General features: G+C 41.4%; 1 protein-coding gene across 2 annotated transcripts in view; it reads right to left on the reverse strand.

The window, feature by feature from the left end:
* The window catches only part of LOC110840395 (uncharacterized), an 86,789-nt gene that overhangs the window by 41,301 nt on the left and 21,940 nt on the right, over positions 1-23,548 (reverse strand). The window contains exon 2 of one of the 2 annotated variants that reach the window (XM_022085395.2): positions 637-693. The exons of the other annotated variant lie outside the window; for it this stretch is intronic. Coding sequence (XP_021941087.2) covers positions 637-693 — 57 coding nt within the window. The remainder of the gene's footprint in view (positions 1-636; positions 694-23,548) is intronic. 2 annotated transcript variants of the gene reach the window in all.

Below are 23,548 nucleotides of genomic sequence, written 5' to 3' on the forward strand. Positions count from 1 at the left end.
GTCAGTCCGCGAAAACATTTTTCGACGCACTATATACAACGAGGCAGTTCTGACGCCAAAATTAACCACAGCTTCATGAATGCCGGAAGAACATTCGATATTCATCGAACTCAGTTGCCGCAAATAAAAATTCGCCATCGCATTCGAACAACGAAATAATTGTCATTACACCGACAACCGCTTCCGAGACAGGAAGCACGACATCCCGAGCGATGACGTCATTCTGTCCAACAACAACAACAAAAAACATAGCGACTGTTGTCATGGCAACCGCGTGACAGATGAGCGCTCGTGTTCTGTAAAAATGGATCTGGAACTGATGACGGCGTGTTGGCGTAGGGTTACAGCGACTCCGATAATAGCCACGGCGATCCACTGTCGGATGGCTGAAACTCAGCAACATCAAAACCAGCGGAGGAATATTCCGGAAAACAGCTTCCGGGTATAAACGTACGCCCGGACAACATCGACAATCCTGACGGAACTTCTCCGTGACGCTTCCCGAGAGAAGCAAAAACCGGCCATGACCAGTTTCTTCGACATCATCCGGTGTGAAAGTGCGGGATAAAACAGCAGGCATTTGATCCGCCAATTACGGCAGATCACGTGGTACGTATAAAAGAAGTTTCCACTCACCATGAAGCAGTCGGGGCCTTGCAGACACGCAGACTCTCGGTTCGATCCTTTCGAGAACTGAAAACAAAAGAAAGGCGAAATGATCTCCGTATTTCTCTCTTTTACGCAGCCCATGAACTAACAAATCTCAAACAGCGCAAAACTGGCACACAAAACTTCTGGTCACGTGTCGCGCCAGAGCCTTCAAAGCGACCACCAACTCTCGGAGAGCAAAAGGGTTCGTAACAGTCGGCACAAAAATTTGTTTTTTTTTTCTTCCGGATCGTGCCCTGCCTGAATCAGACAAATCGTATCTAAATCTTCGCACACGACATCCCAGAAATTTCGTCGAATTTCTTTTTGTCAAAATTAAACGCGAGTTCATTGGCTTTAATCCTCTTGTTCTCACGCCAGCAAAGACATAATTCATGCCATTTTTTTAAATAGTCAATGGAACGCATGTCTCAATGTTTTTTCTCCCTTCTACATCCAGGTCTTCCAATTGGTCTCTCGCACTCGGACTTAGCAAATCTCCTTCTTGCGTCACCCCCCCCCCCCCCAAGAAACCGATAACCATCGATTTGATCGTCTTAATATTTGTATGAGCTCCTCATTATCCACTTTTCCTCGCCCCTTTGTCACCTCATCCCTCCTAAAAATCTCCAATCGCTGCAGAAACCAAGAGACGAGACTCTCGTCTCGTGTACCTGGCTCTTAATTCAACCTAATCCGGTTCTGCCTAATCCGGTTCTGCTCTTGGTACGTCCTACAAAAAAATCCAGTTGCTTAAATTCGACCAAACACTTCTGTCCTTCATTTCCATGGCAACGGCACGTGAATCGACTGACAGAGAGAGAGAGACGCACTGATAAGAGACGATGAATCCGAATCGAGTTGCAAGTCGTGACGATCAGCGCGCGAGTTTAACAAAAGAATCCGGCGCTGGCTATAAATGCGCAGGACCACCCCAATGTTTTCGGCGGCAATGCGTGACAGGGTCTTCTCCTCTGATTACAGAAACCATTCTTTGCAGATGGAACGGCGACTCGTCTCGTGAAACAAGTCCTCGTCGCACGATTACGCTCCAAAGTATTTCACCCGAACCAGAGTACGCACGCGGTTTTCGTTCCATCGAGGCCACAAATCATCTTTCCCGGATTCATATCAGGCACACCTCTCGAAGTAATCTCCGCCTCAAGACAAACAAGGAAAATCCAGGTAAGATTTCAGTCCAGTATCAAATTATTGTCTTCTATGATGTTACCGTCCTGAAGATGGAGGCAGCAAGCACGTCTGGAAGAATTTGACCTCCGTCACGTGGTTTAACCTCAGACAAGGTAAAGGTAACTGAATGTGCATGGAGCCAAGATCTTCTTCAGAAGCTGATAGTCAGCCAGCTGGTCAAAAAATTTCCCGGGCGGTTTCCAAATTTACGGAGGAGCGTATCGTACATGTTTACCGCCTTCAGAACCTGAAACCTCACCTACGCGACCTCATCTGAGCCTTTCTTAGTTCGACGCCAACCACAACACCCCGAGCATTATCGTGTGTACGGGGCCGAGCAACTCCGCTGTCTCCTCGGATCCAGTTTTGGGTCATGACCGGCATAACGATCGGGCAGTTGTGCTCGTAATTAACCATAATCATCATTAGAGGGTCGGTAAGGACGAGAGCTGCTTGTCCACGAGGATGACGCATCGCCCGCTACGTGTCTGCCCTGGTTCACCAGTTTGGTGACCGCGGAGTCCCGTCTCTCTGGTTCTGTCTGCGAGGCAAGAAGACGGAGAAGAAACAGAATAGGAGATAACACGAGCGAGAAGAAGGTGGAAAACACACGGAGAGACGAAGATGACGGGCAGACTTAAGGATAAACTCAATAACCACTTCCGACGTCAGAAGAAAGGCGACTTCATCAGTTGATACGACGTCTCGTTTCTCCTCGAGCGTTTCCATAGCAACGTTGCGCGGATCGAGAGCAGCGTCGAAGGCCGCCTTTGTGCTCTCCTCTTTGAGAAGCGATTACCAATTAATGAGACAATGAGGCGGCGAGGGGAGGGGGGAGTCAAGAAATTAATTCCAAGAGTATGAAGATTTTTAGTCGAGAACACGAACGCAAGGCCCTCGAGTTCGCAGACCAACACAAGCCGGGTCTTGTTTTAATCCTCTCTCCTCTTCAATAAGAGCGAACGCGTGTTTACAAAGAAGCCAGGACAAAACATAACACGCGAGGGGTGTCAAATCAGATTTCAAATAACTAAAAGAATTCCTCCAGACAAAGGTTGGAAGAAAGGAGACAATGGAACACCAAAAGAAGTTAACTTGGGTCTGTCTGCAGACTCACTGCTTTATTACGTTTTCCATTAACTTCAAGGGGGCAAGTCTCACAAGCAGATGAGGTATACTACAGGGTGCTCAACAAGTACCTGTACACATTTTTTCGAAACGGATCTTAAATTCATAAACTTCACCGTAACATTCTTAAAGTTATTCCAAATACATCTGACTTAAGTGTGTTTATGCAGCTCATTAAATCCTATAATAAGTATCGTGATCTCGCTCGTGATATTTTTCAACAAGCTTTCTGACTAAATATTTCTGTCCAGAATGTAATCACCGTTACAGTAGGTTCACAGACAAAAGGTAACAAACGATGAAACGGCCCATTATATAATCTGATCCATTCTTTAGCCCTCTACAGCCCAGTGGTTATTCTATGTACCACCTTCTTTAACAGTGGTCACGCTCTGCATTTTGCTAATTTATTTAATGTGAATCTCAAAATAAACAGAGATTATTTCCTTAAACAGCGTTAACCAGTTGATATTTTGTAATGGTGAAGTGTAGTGTTTTCTTCGCGGTACGGACTGAATTCTTAAGTTTCATTTGAAAGAGCTTCGGCTCCAAAGGTTAATTAGCGTTTTAGTCGTATTATTTCCTTAAACAAGGTTAACCAGTTGATCTTTGCAATGGTGAAGTGTAGTGTTTTCTTCGCGGTACGGACTTAAGATATTTCTCACTTTTTGTGGTTCTGCAGGTTGCGTTATCCTTTGAGGTTAAGAGTTGAAAATCCTTCAGAACCCTGCTCATAGCATGAGATGCATCTCGTGTCCCCTGCTGCTAGTCGCAATGTCCCTAGGTAAACGGACTTTTCCAATATGCGTGAAAAGTTTAATGAATTTTAATACAAATTTTCTGTGGGCTAGTTATGTCTCCTCCTTGCTTATAGGCCGCCTGCAGCGAAAGCACGTAGCGCGTCACACGTGGTAGTTACTGTGTATCGGGTATCGATGCAATTTCGCTAATTGGATAAAGCCCCTACTGTATGTTTGTGTTTCGTACATGCCCGTCGGCTTCATATTTTACCACCTTCCTGGCCTGTCACATCCCGTCTGCACATCCAAAAATGTTTTTGAAATAACCTCACAGCCAGCAACTAGGAGCTGGCAAACAGCGGCGCCCTCAGGATAGATAATGATCAAAGTGAAATTCCCATCGACTCCACAAACATTTCCCTCACAAAGCCTTGCCATCGATATGAGCTCTGCGGTGCTCCTGCAAAAAGGCTTGGCACCGCCCAGAATCTGTCCATATGAGGCGTTCGCTTAATAATCTACACGCCCTAACAAACTACACGAAATAAATAAATTTTTCGAACGACGCCACAGACAGAGGTACAAATTGTTTCCGGTCCCTCACGACGAAATTTCTCAGACAACTCTTGACCACACACAATGTCACTTAAACCTACGTGGTATAGGAGTTATACCATTTTTGAGCGCAAGACGTGTTCTCACAAAAGCCACATTATCACATGTGTAGAACCGGTTTAAATCGAAACATATTTTATGGCTGATAGTCCAGTTTATCTGCAAACGACGAATGGATCTGTTGACATAGCGACGTCGTTAAATGGAGGCGGACAACCGAAAAGGAGTGTGTCCTTGCACACCTCAACGGATCACGCCTTAAGGTTAGGTTAGGTGTTTTAAACTAGACATAGATTGACAGGTATGTGAAATTTGCAAGCCCTGCTGGGACAGACGTCTTGGTATCAACAGCGCAGCCGTGGACTGAGAACCTAACGCGGTATGGGAAGACCGGACGTGACCCTTGACACTCGGCACAAGTTCGGAATAAAACACCTTTAAAAAAATAGTCTGAATAATTCGGTGCACGTGTTATTGCAATGCGAACGGATATAATCGGTCTCAGATGCACTCGCTTCTTTCTTTCTTTTGTATGAATCAACCCAATTTTATGTACATAAGTCCTTCCGTTACCTCTCCGAAATTAAGAAACGTAATTATGCCAAATTTGGCACTGGGAATCGTCACGGAAAACTACTTAACACAGTGAAATTTTCCAGGTATCAGACTAATACGGGATACAGCTTTTATTTTACACGAAGCTCCCAATTACAAAATAAAACACACAAATATACAAATAAATAGAAAAAGTCGCACAAATTAGTTGAGATATAAAATACCAGTTTATTAATTTCTGTAGCTCTTATATGATACGAACACTTAATAATATAATTAATAAAAATAATTTCTATTTTTATGGAATTTAATTCGGTGAGCAAATCTTGATTTGTGTACCCGAGTAAGACACGGGAGTAGAACAAGAATGCCTGTAGTAAGTACAGGTACTCCGCATGTGAGTACAATTCTTCGCTCAAAAATCTGTTGGAACTTTACACGTGACACTCAAGAAAAACGTAAAAGCAAAGCGAAATGTAGGACTCGAGGTTTTCTGAGCGGCGAGTCTGAAGATTGCTGTCTTCTGGGTTGTAGCACCAAATAGTCTGGTAGATGTCCATGCTGCCTCCATCATCAGGGCGAAACACAGCTCCGTCCGCCTCGCACTCGGCTTTCGGTTGTGAACTGAGTACAGATGCACCTAATACGACGTCAGGTCCAGGAGGGACTTCGCCACAGAACCACATTCAAGCACCAAATCGTATCTACCCCAAATTAAGGGGCTGTAAAGAATTCCAAGTCTGCCTCGTGACGTCAGTACTTTCTATCCCCTTCGAACATTTCCAATGCCCCCTGGGCGGGAGCATAAAATTCTGTTATTGGTTGCCATGGAAACGAAGGGGCAGCCAAAACGACATCAGAACAGAAACCGCCGTGGGACAATTCACTTAATGCGGGTTTGGCTCTGTACAGCAAGTTTCATAAAGTTCAGTCACATTTCGACAGTCATGATAAATATTTCTCTAGTCACAAGCTCATTTAGGTATCCTCCGCAACTTCCTGAAGACGGAATCGCAGTTAGCGTACGAAACGTTTTTGTAGCGATACTAGGTCAGTATCAGAAAAGACCAAAGTTCTACAAAAGTTACGCAAGAACCACGAATATCAAACAGATTTCGTCCAACAATCTTGTACCAAATACCAAAGGTACTTACAACACAGCTAATACGAAATTCCGTCATTCGGCGTCTGACTCAAAAGACATTTTCTCACCAAAATTCTGTATGCGTTTTTTGTATCCCCTATCCCAGCTATACGATGTCTAGCCACAGAGCTCACTGCCCTTGACAAATCTATCAGAAATGTAAGAGCCACCAAGTTTGATGTTTTCTGATTCCAATTTAATTTATTTTTTCGACAAATAGAAAAGGTTGCGTGACTCTGAGACTATCCTGTAACATCTCGACATACGCACGCGCAGAGCTCGTAAAACCATTAATAAAGGTAAAGTTCTCGATGCTTAATTGACCTCCGCGCAGCGGGGTAATTGGGAAGGGGGGCTTTACATTCTGCCATATTAACCCGAGATTTATCCGACAGGATTTTACACTAACAATAACCACAAAGAAAAAGCTACCAGACGCCGATTTCATTCTAGACATTTTCTTTAAGCAACCACAAAGAATCCGATGGCACCGCTGGTCTATCATTTTACACTATCAACCCGTCCTCCACAGCACGAGAGTATCACAGAACACCAGAGATGATAATTATTTTATCATCATTATTACTGCCGTCTGCAACATTACCATAAAGACGTTTTTCAGATATTATCACTATTACCACCGCAACAATACAAGCTGCCTGCCCATCACATCGGCCGCACAAGAAGATGTTTTTACACGTTTCTTGTAAATCAAAAAATGAGGATTTTTCGTGTTTCATCGTAGCCGGCGGCAAATCATACGAAAGCTGGAATTATACGCGGTCAGCGTCTGGCTGACAGGAATAATATGCGCGTAAGAGAGTTTTTGGTCTAATTAGTGCTCGCCAAGACACACTGACGTACGAAAAACACCGCAACAATCAAGAAAAGCCCAACGGGATGCAGACTCACGTTTCTGGTGCTCTGAAATCTCTAGAATGTTCTTTCGTTAGAAACGCTCCAAGTTACGGCTTCAGCCCTTTGAAGCCGAAGCTCGTCTGAGAAATATTTAAAAATCCAGTCCGTACCGCGAAGGAAACACTACACTTCACCATTGCAAAGACCAAGTGGTCTTTTAAATGCGACCAAGTGGTCGCATTTAAAAACAGTATTTAAGAATTGAGCCCGTACCGCAAAGAAAACACAGCGCTTCACCGTTACAAAGATCAAATGGTTAACCTTGTTTAAGGAAATAATACGACTAAAACGCTAATTAACCTTTGGAGCCGAAGCTCTTTCAAATGAAACTCAAGAATTCAGTCCGTACCGCGAAGAAAACACTACACTTCACCATTACAAAGATCGACTGGTTAACGCTGTTTAAGGAAATAATACGACTAAAACGCTAATTAACCTTTGGAGCCGAAGCTCTTTCAAATGAAACTCAAGAATTCGGCCCGTACCGCGAAGAAAACACTACACTTCACCATTACAAAGATCAACTGGTTAACCTTGTTTAAGGAGATAATACGACTAAAACGCTAATTAACCTTTGGAGCCGAAGCTCTTTCAAATGAAACTTAAGAATTCAGTCCGTACCGCGAAGAAAACACTACACCTCACCATTACAAAGATCAACTGGTTAACGCTGTTTAAGGAAATAATCGCTGTTTATAGCGAGAATCATACGAAACACGTAAATACAGAACGCAGTTACCGATTGCCGATGCAGGTGGTACATATAATACATTCACTACTGGAATTTAAATTGTCTACGTCAGGGGCTTACTCCCATTTGCGTTGTACAGTAGCCGCATTGCAGGGGCGCATAATACGAAAACGTTTGTACCATAAACCCAATGTTACAAAAGACTGGGAGAGGCGCACGATGAATGACATTTTCGAGCTCTTCTTCGCGTCACATCACTTAGGCCATTACTGCTCCAATACCATCAAAAGTCACTGAAACGCAACAATGACCCCGGTCATGCTGGTTGCATACCTGCTACAAAAACCGCGACACGCATTTTTCACCGCTCACGCCAGAGCGTCAGGAACAGCGTACTGACATGTTCTCACGGCTACGGAAAATATTTGGGTTCCGTTACAAGGGGGAATTTCTTTTTTTTAAACAACAGACCCTACTCGTTCGCTCGTATTGTGCCCCTGAGTGTCACTGACGGACAATCTCGTTCATAATAAGAATCTCTAGTAATCCGCGTCGTTAACACGCAACAGTCTAATAAACGCACTATTTTCGCATGCATGACGTTTCGGAATAAGTGCAGATATTTGCATATAAATTTGTTTATTTATGAGACAGAATTTGGCCTGAACTAGACTGCGGTTTCGATGAGGAAATGACGTCATTATTTCGCTGTACATCAGCGCGTGACACGTATATCATTGCACGTAGCGGTTCGAAGTTCATAAATATACAGTAATTCAACGGGGCGCTATCGAGCGGGTTTTGTGCCGGATTACAAAGCCAGACAGAACAAAGGTACTTACGCATATTAATACACGGGATTTATCAGTCTGTGTAATACAAGAGGTGTGACAGTGATACAGCCGGCTAAATTCCGTAAAAACGTCGTCACTTCCGTTCCGATCGATAAACACGAATTTAGACTTTGTCACGCAGAGAAACATAGCCTGATGCCATTTTCCGTGAGCCCTTTTCAGGTCTGAACACTCTACTTGGCTGGCCAACATTCCCGCCCGAGTTTATTCCTCGATGGTCAATCACGTCTCCACCGAAAGTCCTGACGTTTCCAAACTTCAACATACTTCGTCTGCAAATTTAGTTCGCTTATTTTCAGAAACAAATTTGTATGAGGAAGGCCGTCTTCTGGCTTTTAGAGCCGTATACCGACGTTTCAGAGGTACCTCGAAATATTTTCATTTCACGTCTGAATCAATCCGCGTAGAACTCTTAAAGACAAACGCTTTTGACCTCAGAGGTCAACAGAACGTGCAATAAGAACACGTGTCATCAGCACTTACAGTGGCGTACAGACAGGAATCCATTTAATTCGAGAAGTGGCGTTAGCCTCACGTACCGGTCGTCTTTACTACAGAGATAAAACTATAACACGAAGTCCCCGCTGATCTGGAGGAGTAGCCCTGGTTATTAATGTCGACAAATTACCAAGATCGCCTAAGCCTACCTGTGCTGTGTTCTGTAATTTGAAACCATCAGCTTCAGAGCAGCGAGATGGCTTTTTGTTCTTAATGGCGAAGCAGTCGACAATTATATGCAAATTTATCTGGTTTGCCACAACTCGCAACGTCAGTACAGACACTGCTTCAACTTGTTTGTTTCGGAGTGTACAGTGCTGGAACACTGCCTCTCCCACGTACGCTCGCTGCCACAAGAAACTAGACACTTTTCTCCGAGAAGGAAGTTGTGGCCTTCCTTTGATGTATCCTTTTCACAAGGTAATTTAATTCAAAACGGGGAAACCTCGTCTGTCTGTCCGTCCGCATGTTTGTAACAAATGTAGTAGTTGAGGGTTCTAGACCGAAATCTGTGAAGCGAACTGAATTTTGTTTCTTGTCAGTCCAACACAACCCACAGTTTATGTGAACAGCAGATCGAGATGTTTATCGATTTCTTCTGAGAAATACAAATACGTCTGCACATGTCATAAAATAAGCTCCTCATTAAAATCCATACACAATTTTTATTTAAACACAAGACAAAATCTTTCTGACTGCAGACTGAACAGCTGTGCTCATAAGTAGACACCAAGAGGAATGAGGTATGCAGAAACGCGAAGTCGAACAATCTGTGAACTCTGCCCCGCCAAGTTCTGCACTGGACTCAAAGTCACAGTGGGTGGATTCCTGAACACACCCTCAGGTAGCGCCTTGCACACACAGGGAATATTTAACAAGCGGATGTAGAAAGGTTTGTAAGAAAGAACCTAACCCAACTTGTTCGTAAAACCATTAATATTAGAGTAGATTAATCCCTCGAAACACGAACACAGAGAGAGAGAGAGAGAGAGAGAGAGAGAGAGAGAGGAAATTGGTGGGGGGAGGAGTGAGAGACACTTCGATTTCTGGGCTAGAGATAGGGCATCTAATAGTTAGAAGGTCCCCAGGCAATGCCAGCTCGTCCTTCTGTTAAGAGAGAGAGAGAGAAGAGAGAAAGTGGGGGGAGTAGCGATAGGCACTACTGTTATAAATGGGGGAGGGGTATAAAGTTGGTTGTGGGCTACGAAGGTTCCCAGGCAGCGCCCGCTCGTCCTTCTGGTATGAGTAAGTTTAGTGAGGACAAGGGATTTAGGAGACAGGATGGGGTAAGAAATAGGGTGGGGGGGAGTTGATTCGGGTCTTTGCGTTAATTTTGAATTTTGATATTGGCCTTGGGGGTGCCTTCTGTTAAGGAAAAAGACACAGTATTTAAGAACTCAGTCCGTACCGCGAAGAAAACACAACACTTCACCATTACAAAGATCAACTGGTCAATTCTAAAAACAGTATTAAGAACGTTATCCACCACAAACAACACCGCAGGTTTACGTCCTGCAAGAAGTAATAAAACTCTGTAACCCACGAAAACAGAAGCAGGTAAGTTCCTCCTCTGACTTGAGCCAACAACACACACGACTAAGCCGTAACCATAGAAATAGGCCACCCGTCTTCTTGTCTTCAGGCAAAAGATAAGCCCACAATATTATAGATGTATAAATTCACTACAGTGCTCTGTACTTCCAGCGAAGAACATGAATGTCCAGTTAAGTATGTTAAACCATACATTACATGACATCTATACCACTTATCACCATTACCATATAATGCAAGAACATCTATTGAAATTCCTTACGTAGTGGACACGATTTTTACTTTAAAGCACATCGATTAAGATTAAATCTACAGTTCCGAAGATACAAGGCATAACTTTGAGTCTTCTACATAATATCCAGCCTCAGTTGAATACTCCTTAATGAAATTTCGCTTAAGTTCGAAGAAAGACATTTAAGGTGACTTAGTGTGGTTATTTGTACTCTAAATAAGGAAGAACTTATACCCTGTGTTTTATATAAATGTCCGCAGGTAAAGGCGGAAGTAACTGGACTTATGCGGACATATCAAGTTCCAAATACGAGTTTTGCTACATTGCGTTCCCCACTGAAAAACATATTTAGTCACGGTAGATAAAGCTAATCACATTTGACATGACATCGTAAAGTAGAGCCATAAATGATTTTTTCCCTGTATAATATTAAAAAATATTCACCAAGTCCAGAAAGAGCCCTTTGCTTTAAGTTGATATGAAGTTCATTTGGGGTGTAATTAAAATAAAAAATAATAATTTCGCTCACAAATGCCAAATTTCATCAAAATCTGTTCGGTGCTTCCGAAGATTAGAAGTTAATCGCTCCTCGCTCAACTACCGCTGCTTAATGTCAGTAGCTAAAACGTTACACAACAAAAAAAACTTCACAAATATAAAGAACCATTAGTATAATTACATGAAAACTCAAAACGCCTGTGTCCGAAATGCGTCCTACAAACCCAGCCCATCTCAGTACCACCGAGATAAGTGTCTGGCTGTCGAGCTGTAGAGCCTTAGCGTGTTAAATTCAAAGCAGCCTTTCAAGGGCGAGTCAAGAATCGATGTCGCCTCGCGAACACAAGGATGCACGGGGATTTCTTTCGTAGTGGACGGACTGGCTTATTGCGCACAAAGTTCCCTCCGTTGGCACAAAAAGATATACGACGGCGACTTAGTAATGGTACAGCGATGAGCATATTTCACTCGACATCGGACGAAACGACTGCTTGACTCTGCAACACACCTCGTGTGATGGAATTTCCGAGCGGAGAGAAGGAAAATGATTGTGTATTCCCGTCTGGCGTCGAACCGGTGTCTCCTTTCCTGACGTTTATTGGTACTGAGGACTGTAAATTCAGAGCAGAAAGTTACTTTGCTAAAATACTCCGCCATCTATACGCGAAGGACAATCCATTAATTCAAACTTAATATAACACGTCTGACAAAAGACCGCGGATACTGAAATATTGTTCAGCCACGTCGGTAACCGCTTTAATCTTTCGTCAGGCTGGTAAACATAAAACAGCAATCATTAAAAAAATCCCTTCACTTTCTAACTGAAAGAGTGAAGTTCGCAAGACGTCAGTAAAACAGCTCGACAGCCCTGTTTATACATACTACACTATTTCTCCACTTTTGATCAAGATTTATGAACAGAAACGGCGAACCATTAAAATATACTTCAATGTTCCTGAATTCGAGAAACTGCTGATCGATAAATACATCGATACCTCGAAAAGAAATAATGATAAAAGTCTCAGGCTGGCTGCGTGGGTAAAACAGCGATGAAGAAGGGAGAATCAGGAGAAAGGGATAAAGATTTTGTGAAGGAAGAGAGCGAGGAACAATGTCAGGTGACAAATTTAAATTCACAAGGTGAAATTTTGAAGTTGAGAGTTACACTGAAGATGGTGGTAGACAGGGATATAAAATGAAGAGGGTACCGACAAGAAAACAAAGCAAGTGTTTTATGTCGCCAGAAAAACCTTTCCTCCTCCTTAATAGGGGACGACTTCTTTTGACCAGGGATCCGAAAGGATAATAACGCGAACCTGCAGTAAACAGAAATAATTTTAGTGCCTTTTGCTTTGTGCGTTATCTCTTTTCGTTAAACAAGTGCATAGTTTTATTGCCCCTCTCATATATTCATGAGAATAACAAGTCTTTTTATTTCGGATTCGACAATAAAATTCTATTTCCTTTACTTAGCCATGCGTCGAGACCGCAAATCCATTACTTCATGTTTTATAGTCAGACTTGGGACATTCTTACACAAATGTGCATTAAAAGCATTTTGGGCTCAAGATCTTCCAAGGTTGGTACTCCTGTCGTATCCCTGAAGACCCGGGATCAGTTATCTGGACTGAGGAAAAAACATTTCAAGGCGACAATGGTAGGAATTTAATATCCAAGAGCAGTTTAAAGGTTTTAAAAAAAATCTATAAAATAAAAACTAAAGAAATTAAAGGATATAAGGCGATAAGGATGGATTGTATTGACTAATTTTGTTTTCGGGATTATTGATATTGAAGAAAATAATATCCGTTAGAGTACCAACTTATACAAAGTGAAATTTTTTTTTTTTAAAAAAATCCCTACGCGTTAAAATAATGAGGTGTGCGCGTTTTATAACGAGAAGCGCAGATGCTACTATGCCGCAATCTATAGCGAAATTAAAGTTATTCTAAACGATGACAATGCATTTCTCTTCGCTGCATCACGACTATTCTAATTTGAAACAAAGCTATTAGACTTACGCTAACAGATTTAGTGGCAGAAAAAGTCGTCTTATTTTGTGCATATAAAATAATTGAAGACCGACCTGAATTTCTGGCGTTAACTGCTCGAAGTGTTTAAACAGTGGTCAATGAAGATACTTTTGAATGTCATTATAACCCAACAAAATCAGGAACAGAGAGAGAGAGAGAGAGAGACAGAGACACTTCGATTTCTTCTTATAGTTAGAAGGTCCCCAGGCAATGCCCGCTCGTCCTTCTGTTAAGGATAAAGTAAGAGTGAAGACGTTAGTGTGATGATGGCAGAGAAGACGGAATTTTGAAATTTTGTATTAGCGAAAGCTGGGGCTATTAATTTGGAAGTTTAGGACATAATTTAGAAGTTCCTACTGGGGGGGGGGGGGGGGTAAATTTTGATTAATTTAAATCGGGAGGGCTGCATGAGAAGCTTGCAGTGGCAACTTGGAACTTGGGAACCATCTCATACAAATTATATTTCATAATTCAGTCCGTACCGCGACGAAAACACCGCACTTCACCATTACGAAGATCAACCGGTTAACCTTGTTTAAGGAAATAATACGACTAAAACGCTAATTAACCTTTGGAGCCGAAGCTCTTTCAAATGATACTTAAGAATTCAGTCCGTACCGCGAAGAAAACACTACACTTCACCATTACAAAGATCAACTGGTTAACCTTGTTTAAGGAAATAATACGACTAAACCGCTAATTAACCTTTGGAGCCGAAGCTCTTTCAAATGAAACTTAAGAACTCAGTCCGTACCGCGAAGAAAACACTACACTTCACCATTACAAAGATCAACTGGTTAACCTTGTTTAAGGAAATAATACGACTAAAACGCTAATTAACCTTTGGAGCCGAAGCTCTTTCAAATGAAACTTACGAATCCAGTCCGTACCGCGAAGAAAACACTACACTTCACCATTACAAAGATCAACTGGTTAACCTTGTTTAAGGAAATAATACGACTAAACCGCTAATTAACCTTTGGAGCCGAAGCTCTTTCAAATGAAACTTAAGAATCCAGTCCGTACCGCGAAGAAAACACTACACTTCACCATTACAAAGATCAACTGGTTAACCTTGTTTAAGGAAATAATACGACTAAACCGCTAATTAACCTTTGGAGCCGAAGCTCTTTCAAATGAAACTTAAGAACTCAGTCCGTACCGCGAAGAAAACACTACACTTCACCATTACAAAGATCAACTGGTTAACCTTGTTTAAGGAAATAATACGACTAAACCGCTAATTAACCTTTGAAGCCGAAGCTCTTTCAAATGAAACTTAAGAATCCAGTCCGTACCGCGAAGAAAACACTACACTTCACCATTACAAAGATCAACTGGTTAACCTTGTTTAAGGAAATAATACGACTAAACCGCTAATTAACCTTTGGAGCCGAAGCTCTTTCAAATGAAACTTAAGAACTCAGTCCGTACCGCGAAGAAAACACTACACTTCACCATTACAAAGATCAACTGGTTAACCTTGTTTAAGGAAATAATACGACTAAACCGCTAATTAACCTTTGGAGCCGAAGCTCTTTCAAATGAAACTTAAGAACTCAGTCCGTACCGCGAAGAAAACACTACACTTCACCATTACAAAGATCAACTGGTTAACCTTGTTTAAGGAAATAATACGACTAAAACGCTAATTAACCTTTGGAGCCGAAGCTCTTTCAAATGAAACTTAAGAATCCAGTCCGTACCGCGAAGAAAACACTACACTTCACCATTACAAAGATCAACTGGTTAACGCTGTTTAAGGAAATAATCGCTGTTTATTTTGAGAATCACACGAAAGACATAAATACATGATGGCGAGTCGCTGAATGTTAAAGCAGGTGGTACATATAGTTACCACTTGATTTTATAGCGTCAATCAATGGAACTTCTCGTATCGGCCGAGAGAGATCAGAGACCGCGGAGGCAGCCTAACAGCTGAGCACATATTGACATTCGCCGCTAACAATAACAATGCTCGAGCGCAGAAGCTGTCTTGCGCCTTGTCCACGGATTTAAGTAGGCGTGAGCTGCTCCTGACGCATCCTTCTTCAAGCGGAATGCGACGTGTCTGCTTGGTGTTCAACGCCGTAACAATAAATAATCGTCCTGAAGCTGTCGTCCGGATTTACTCCTCTCTTTCGGCTCGTATTAAAAATGTTAAGCACGCAACCACCTGCCTGGATCTAGCAAGATCCTTTTCAGAAGCTGACAGTCGCTCAGATGGCCAAGATATTCCCTGTCATTTATAAAACCCAAAGTTTCGTCTCCGTGTTCACAACAGCCCGCCACTGGACTTCCTATCCTGAGCTAGTTCAATCCAATCGAGACCCACCAAAATTTTTCTTAATATAAATTTTTATATGAACCATGCTGTCATTTTAAATCTTAAAATTGATGAAAAACCAAGATAAAAGTGTAAAAGGAAAACCAATGCTGTACGAATTTCTTGAAATGGAAGTCGCTAGCCTTGGAAGAGAAGACGCCATGACACTCTGACGTCAGGATTGGGCTAGTTCCCTGCGTCCAACCACGAAATGTTCCAGGTTTCAAAGTCAGGCCTTTGGATATAGACACAAATATATTTAGTTACAAGTAAAAAAGTTTTAAATTTAAAAATAATAGGGTTTTTTTGCGATAATCGAAGCCACGTACCAACATGGGATTATTTCCTCACAACTTCAAGACCGTATGCTAGTATTTCACTTGCGGTACAGTCGCCACCTCAGAAGTTCGCACAGTTAGTCTTACTGACGTATTAAACTCAAATTCTGCTTCTATTAGCAAAGTATTCATAAAATATTTCACAATAATCTATCAATTGGTTAAATGGTTAAATGGTGACACGGGACGATAATTAATTAAAACAGACAAGTGAACACACGGTGATAAACATTAATTTTGCAAAAAGGACGATCTTCCAAAACGCTGACAACGAACTACAAGACAAGACTGAATAACCCAGACGACCAGGTTCAATAACTTTATCCCACGAATAGATAAATAAATTTTCCTTCCAACACTAACGCCATATTGGATTTATACCTACTTAGACAGACAATTCTTTCATCTTTGCCTGCAGATTGTAAAAGCTCTTTTAGTACAATGAAAGGGTACGTACCCTGAAAGGGGCATACTTCGAGAAAAAAACATGTATTTCTGTTCTTTAGTGCAGGATGTAACAACAGTTTGCACTCAGATCAAATTAAAGTACGCGCCGCCTTATCATGGACTCCCTCTAGGCCTCTACAGTAAATACTGTGGTAATAGGTTAAATAGGATTCGCAGGCTCTAGGACATGCGCCGTGTACAATTTCAATTTACAAGTTGCAAGGTCTCAAACAAATGCATAATAAATGCACTTTGCGTGTCTTAGAAACACAGAGCTCGCCCGTTCCTTCGCTAAGACGTAAAGAATATTCTGACACGTAGTTACGAGTCATAACGTCTACATATGACATGGCGATGTTCTTCTGGGTTTTGAAACCGCGTACACCTGTCGTAGGAAGATAACAGACGTTTCGGAGACATATACTGTCCCCATTTCCACAGGACCGAGCATCACGTTTCTCCGAAACGTCGAGAAGTTCAAATCTCTCTAGAGTTATGATATAAATATTTTGTGTATCTCAGTAGACAGCGACACAAAACATATTTCAATAAGATTAAATTATAATATCCCTCACAATGACTGACACCAGATTGCTGAGGTGTTTTGTCGACAGGTTATGAACAATCTAGCAGTTTCCACTGACGTAAATTTTTTCTCACAAGGCGTTAAACCTCATTTTGCGAAGTCTACATGGCAAGAAGACAAAGGATTTTATTAAACTTGACAGCGTCACACAATCAGAGGCAAGAACACCACAGAGTGATACCATCATGGCGTCTATACGAACTTCTGATGTGGGACACTTTACCTGCAGTCCAGGAACCACGTGTGGTGTCAAATAATTGACACCTTTTCTGACACCATCCTTACTTCTTGTATGTTTGTAAGACAACGCAGCTGTCCTCTAAATCTGTACATCGTTTTTCGTTTCATGATTATATTTAATTAAATATTCTAGCGACGTTCTGCCGCCATCATCCGTATCCCGCCTAAGACAACATAACCAGATCTTTGGCGGAATAAGTAAGAGACGTCTTTCAGGGCATAAATAAAGACGTAAGTCGTCTTATAACCTAGCCGTTGCCTACACGAAGAGCAGGCCGTGTTGCAAATTACGATGTCTGGCGTGCGTGATATGATGTTTATTAATTCAACTGCTCCAGACACGGCTACATCGGACTAGTGCCCTCGCGTACGTGGCCTTACACATGCATACATATTACTTAGTGCCTTTGCGTAGTTACTTTAAGTCTATAAACTGTCCAGAATAAAGTGTAACAAGAAACGATACGAATTTCTATGGTATCAATGACTCCATTTCGTGGAATGAAAAAAAATTGTTCCAAGATAAATATTAATTTAACGGATTTCTGTCACCTTTCGTGATCTTGGCGTCTGAATTGTAATTTTCTTACCTTATTGAGAATCACGTGTTTCAGTCGATAATTAATAGGGAAGAAAAATAAGCAAAAGACGTGTGATATGTGGGGATTAAGGGAAGTATTCCCACATTAGCTGGGCCAGAAGAGTCGTAATTTTAGGATCTACTAGTAAATTAGCCGTCAAAGTATAGCGGGAAAACGCATTTTTGTCTAAAAGCCTGAATTTAATTCTCGAAGTTTTGAAAATCTTTCCATGGAAGCAACACATCAAGGCTACCAAATTAAAAAAAGAACTGGTATTAGATGGATATGTGTAGAATGGAACCGAGCGCAGATTGTAACAGGCTCAGAAAATGTACGAAGATTGTGAACTATCTGACTAGCTGAGGAACAGTCAGCTTCACAAAACATGGCTCTGTTTAACACAGTCAGCGTACGATTTTCATTTGAATACGATGTTGGATGGATCACGAATCCATCACAGGTATTTTAATACCACATTCTCGTATTACATTGTATTTTAATACAACATTCTTTCTATGCGCTTGTGGGTAATTTTGTTAAGACAGTCAGATGTTTATGCTTGTAAATATGCCTGAATACGTGATAAATATAAACTATAGAGTGTATGTAACAGTGGCTTAAAAGCACTCCGTTAATTATGTCATATTATATATGAGAGATGATCAGATATAATGAAAAAGGTCCTTTTCCACTTATTAATTTCAAGACTTAATCTACACCCAGGCTTTAGCACTGACTAATTGAATTAATTCCGGACGCAGGAGGTAGAAACACTCGCACACACAAAAATTGGGCTCGTACAAAAATCAGATACAATTCCCAAGGAAGATAAATGGAGTTTAATTAAAACTGAATCGCCATATTTAATTAGTACACAAAGCGACTTCAGCTCACATACATTACGGAAGATAATTTGAACACTCCGGTAAGAAGAAACGTTATGCATTTTAAACGCGTAATTACAGGTAATTAAAACCAGCATTTCTCCGGGATTGGTTAGAGATGCGGATGGCAAAAGAAAAGAAGAATAAGAACAGGATTAAAAATTATCTCCGCGCATTACACTGCAAAGATTTCGTAACCCGGGACACACATCAAATCGCAAATGCAAAAGTGGTTCGCGTAGCAATTAAACATCGAGCTTTATTAGAAGCGGAACAGTCGGTGTCTCCAACTGCCGGCAAGTCCGCCCGACCCACAACGCCAAAGTTGGCTTCACGGTCACGCTGCCTAAAAGCAAATTACACGGCCTGAAACTCCGCACTAAAGACATGACATTCGAAATGAATAAAATTAATTTAAATAATATTGAATAAATTACCAACACCTTATAAAAGACTCGCAATTGTACGCTGTTTTTTTAATTAATTTGATAATCCTTAATTCGAATGTTCTATTTTCTTCTTCAAATTCTATTCTCCATCTATCCAGAAGTTTCGTTTAACCCTATAAAGGAATGGTAACTATATGAACCACTTCTTTGACAATCAGTAATTTTTCATTTTGTATTTACGTGCTTTCGTATGATTCTCGTAATAAACAGCGTTAATCATTTGATCTTTGTAATGGTGAAGTGTAGTGTTTTCTTTGCGGTACGGACTGGATTCTTAAGTTTCGTTTGAAAGAGCTTCGGCTCCAAAGGTTAATTAGCGTTTTAGTCGTATTATTTCCTTAAACAAGGTTAACCAGCTGACATTTGCAATGGTGAAGTGTAGTGTTTTCTTCGCGGTACGGACTGGATTCTTTAATATAATTTATACGAGCTTCGGTTTCATTGAGTTAATAATAATTAATAATTCTGTTACTTCTGAACTCTTATTATCCAAAACTCCACATTCCTTAGCTTTATTCTTAGCTGAATTTAAATTTCGATTGTTTTCTGAAATATCCTACAGTTTATTATTCAGTAGTGAAGTAGTTAATCTCAGACCAGCAGGAGTGCCAATCTCTGCACCACAAACATTAGGCGCATAAATTATAATGTCTGTTCGGATGAATGTCTTGACATAACTATTCATGTCAAAAAATAATCACTAAGGCAACGAAACTGGGCGTATCAGGATGACATCACATGTGAAAGGACATATTTCAATACAACAGAATCATAATAATAATAATAATAATAATAATAATAATAATAACTAAACCAAGATGTTGTATGACTAACAAAAAAACACGGACGACAATAAACAATGCTTAGTGTTCAGAAATAATCATCATCATCATCGCTCTTCACAGTACATTAAGCAAGCAGTCACTCTCATTTACATTGAATGCTATCCATCAGTCTAACTACGTATTTAAGAAACATTTTATCGGTCTATTGTAAGAAATCCCCCCTCCATTTAATAATCATATATAGTAGAACACAATACGAACCACAGCCTTCTTGAAGTCTTTCTTTTCCGTGCCGTTTTATTGAAAGTCATCGTGATGACAGCGAAGCCACAGATGAGCGTTTCAAAGTAAAAGTAACCCCATATTTATTATAGCAACCAGACAGCCTTCAAATCAAACTGCACTTCTACGCCAAGCACTTTCAGTGTGTAGATAACAGCGCACAAAACGATAACCAGCTTCACATTCAGAAGATAAATAGAACTTTAAATTCAAAATGAACAATAAAATATTTTTCTCGTATTATAATTACCGATAATTGAAAGCAGAATTTTGTTCCGGATAGACTGAGAGTCACGAATTGATTTGCGGTTTGAAAAATAAATAAAAAAGGTGTTCGCAAAGTGTGGTTCACGGACCACGACAGGGGATCCTCAAGTGTGCAAGCAAACGAAGAGATTCTTGAAACGAATAAGAACCAATCACAGAATTATATTTCTCGCCAGTCACTTGTTTCTTTCCTACTTCATTAAAGCTCCGTTCTCAATTACGGTGACATTTTTAATAATTCGCGGTCAGGCGGAGTCAAACGCTTTTCCCCGGAAAGCGAGGCCGATCATAACGCATGAGTCCACTTCACGGTTGCACTGTACAGAAAACACACTGTATATGTGGTAATACGTCGACGAACAGGAGAATGACATATCAAGGCGCTGATAACGACCCAATTTATGGTACTACATAAACCATGACTGAAGAAAAACATGAAAATTCTCAGTCAGGATAATCCAATCCAGGTCTCTGCAGCTCGAAGAAAAAGAATGATCTACAAAGGCAAGTGAAACATTCTTTATCGCCACTATAAAGAATCGTCATATCATGAGTTTCAGTAATCGTGGTTGTAAGGCTCCACGCATTCTGAAAGCTGTAAAATGGGGAAAGGGCCATTGGATGGGAGGCTGGGTGTCACTGATTGGAATGCACCGGCTCACGGACCAAGAGAAGGCTCATCCCCTCCCTTCCAGCAGCGAGTCTTCTCAAAATTGTACGCCGCGCTCCTCCTCAGGACAGCGTGAGGCGCCTTCATGTGACACAAACTGGCAAATTATACAAACCCCCCACTGAGACGAGGAATGTTTCTATGGTATTGTCTATGCTTCGTGCCAGGCTGTCTCTTTGTTTGCAGCCACAGAACACACCTTGTCTGACTGCCATCTTGAGACTCAGCAGCTCCTGGCACAAAAGTGTTCCACGGCTCTCACAGCATCTTCCAGGCGCACCTCATTAAGAACAGCTTAGTTCTTACACACCGACGCTGGGGCCCACCTGGCCAACTATCCAGTGCGTGCCCGGGAGTAAAGCGGCCGGAGAGTGAAGCTACTGCAGTCCACGATCAACCGGTCACATCCAAAATTATTTAAGAATCCAGTCCGTACCGCGAAGAAAACACGACACTTCACCATTGCAAAGATCAACTGGTTAACCTTGTTTAAGGAAATAATACGACTAAAACGCTAATTAACCTTTGGAGCCGAAGCTCTTTCAAATGAAACTTAAGAATTCAGTCCGTACCGCGAAGAAAACACAACACTTCACCATTACAAAGATCAACTGGTTAACCTTGTTTAAGGAAATAATACGACTAAAACGCTAATTAACCTTTGGAGCCGAAGCTCTTTTAAATGAAACTTAAGAATTCAGTCCGTACCGCGAAGAAAACACAACACTTCACCATTACAAAGATCAACTGGTTAACCTTGTTTAAGGAAATAATACGACTAAAACGCTAATTAACCTTTGGAGCCGAAGAACCTCTTTCAAATGAAACTTACGAATTCGGTCCGTACCGCGAAGAAAACACAACACCTCACCATTACAAAGATCAACTGGTTGACGCTGTTTAAGGAAATAATCGCTGTTTATTTCGAGAATCATACGTAACCCACAAATACACTCTGTGGGCAAGAAGGAAAGTTACTGAGTGGCAGAAATAGTTACCACTGGGCTTTAAACGCTTAAACATTGGTCACATTCTTGAAATCCATCCGTCTCTGTCTTGACCGAAGACCCTCGCCCCCCATCACAAGACGGACCCAGCGTTAAATCAGTTGGCCGGACAACACAGTAGATAAACAACCCCCAGTCCCAATGTCCTACGGAGTTCAAGATTTATTTTATTACAGAGCTGTTTCAAGTTTCACAGCACTTAACTAGCCCTTAGAGAAAACTGTGATCGAATGGGGCGAACTCTACACTTACATGAAGAGTGTTCCATAATAAATGTTTCAGAAATATTCTAATAATTTTAGTGGACTGAACTTTCGGCGTAGAAAAGCTGAAGTTCCGATTTCTTGTCGCCAGAGGTCAGTCTGCTTGGGTCTTACGCGCCTCACACTTTTTAGCAGAAAGAAAATATTAATTAATTAGAGGTAACACTTTACTAAATCAGCTATTACGTTAACTTTCTTAGATGCGCGCAAAATATAAAATTTTGGACAACATTTACTAAACTCAACAACACAAGTGTTCAATGCCTCGTGCGGATATTTCATGCTCTCACTTTATTATAACAACACGTGGAATCGCATCAGAATTTCGTAGTCGAAATTGAAACCTTCCAGGATTATCGTGTTCAGTGATCGCCACAGGACGTCCACAATTCTATGGACAAGCCCTTGTAAAACTACTTGTCGCTTACCTCGTCAAGATCCGCCACCAGATAACCCTGAGCCACATTCTTAAGTAGATTAAACTTGCTATATGGAGTGGATTCATCTGGCTCATGATAGGGACCAGTGACGGGATTATGTGAAGACGGTAATGAACCTTGGGATTCCATAAAGTGCTGGAAATTTCTTTTTCAGTGGCTGAGCGACTGTCAGCTTGTCAGGAACGACTCGGCTGAACGGTAAGTAAGCTAGGTTCCTATAAAATTGCGACTACAGCAACAGACGGATTGTTGTTATTTCGCTGGAATTTGTTGTGTGTCTTTTCGGATGTCGTGGTTTAAAAATTACTGATGTATCTGTCCCGCCAGCGCCCCCAAGACACCAGTTCCTAATCCCTTTTCATTTCCCCGCTATAAGTGACTCTGTTTCGGGTTACATCGGAACGGCTTTTTTTTCTCGACCAATTAATTCAGAAAACACACCAAGTCTAAAAGTTATGATCCATAAACGTTGCTAACTTTCCTCTTCCTATCGGCCGAGTAATAAATATCGAACTCACTTCATCTCCTTGAGTTAATCTACGCACTCCAGTCCTAAAGATACGGGAATCTTGTGGCATCATTTGGTGTTACAAGCCCGCATCTGATGCCAAGTCGGCAGCTGCTATGTTTTCCAACACGCCCGATATAAATCAGCATCTTCAGCGGTCCATCTTGAGCCGAAACACC

This window comes from Zootermopsis nevadensis, unplaced genomic scaffold, assembly GCF_977971745.1.
Source record: "Zootermopsis nevadensis isolate Lab colony 2312 unplaced genomic scaffold, Znev_1.0 Znev_ptg000002l, whole genome shotgun sequence".
Taxonomy (NCBI): domain Eukaryota; kingdom Metazoa; phylum Arthropoda; class Insecta; order Blattodea; family Termopsidae; genus Zootermopsis; species Zootermopsis nevadensis.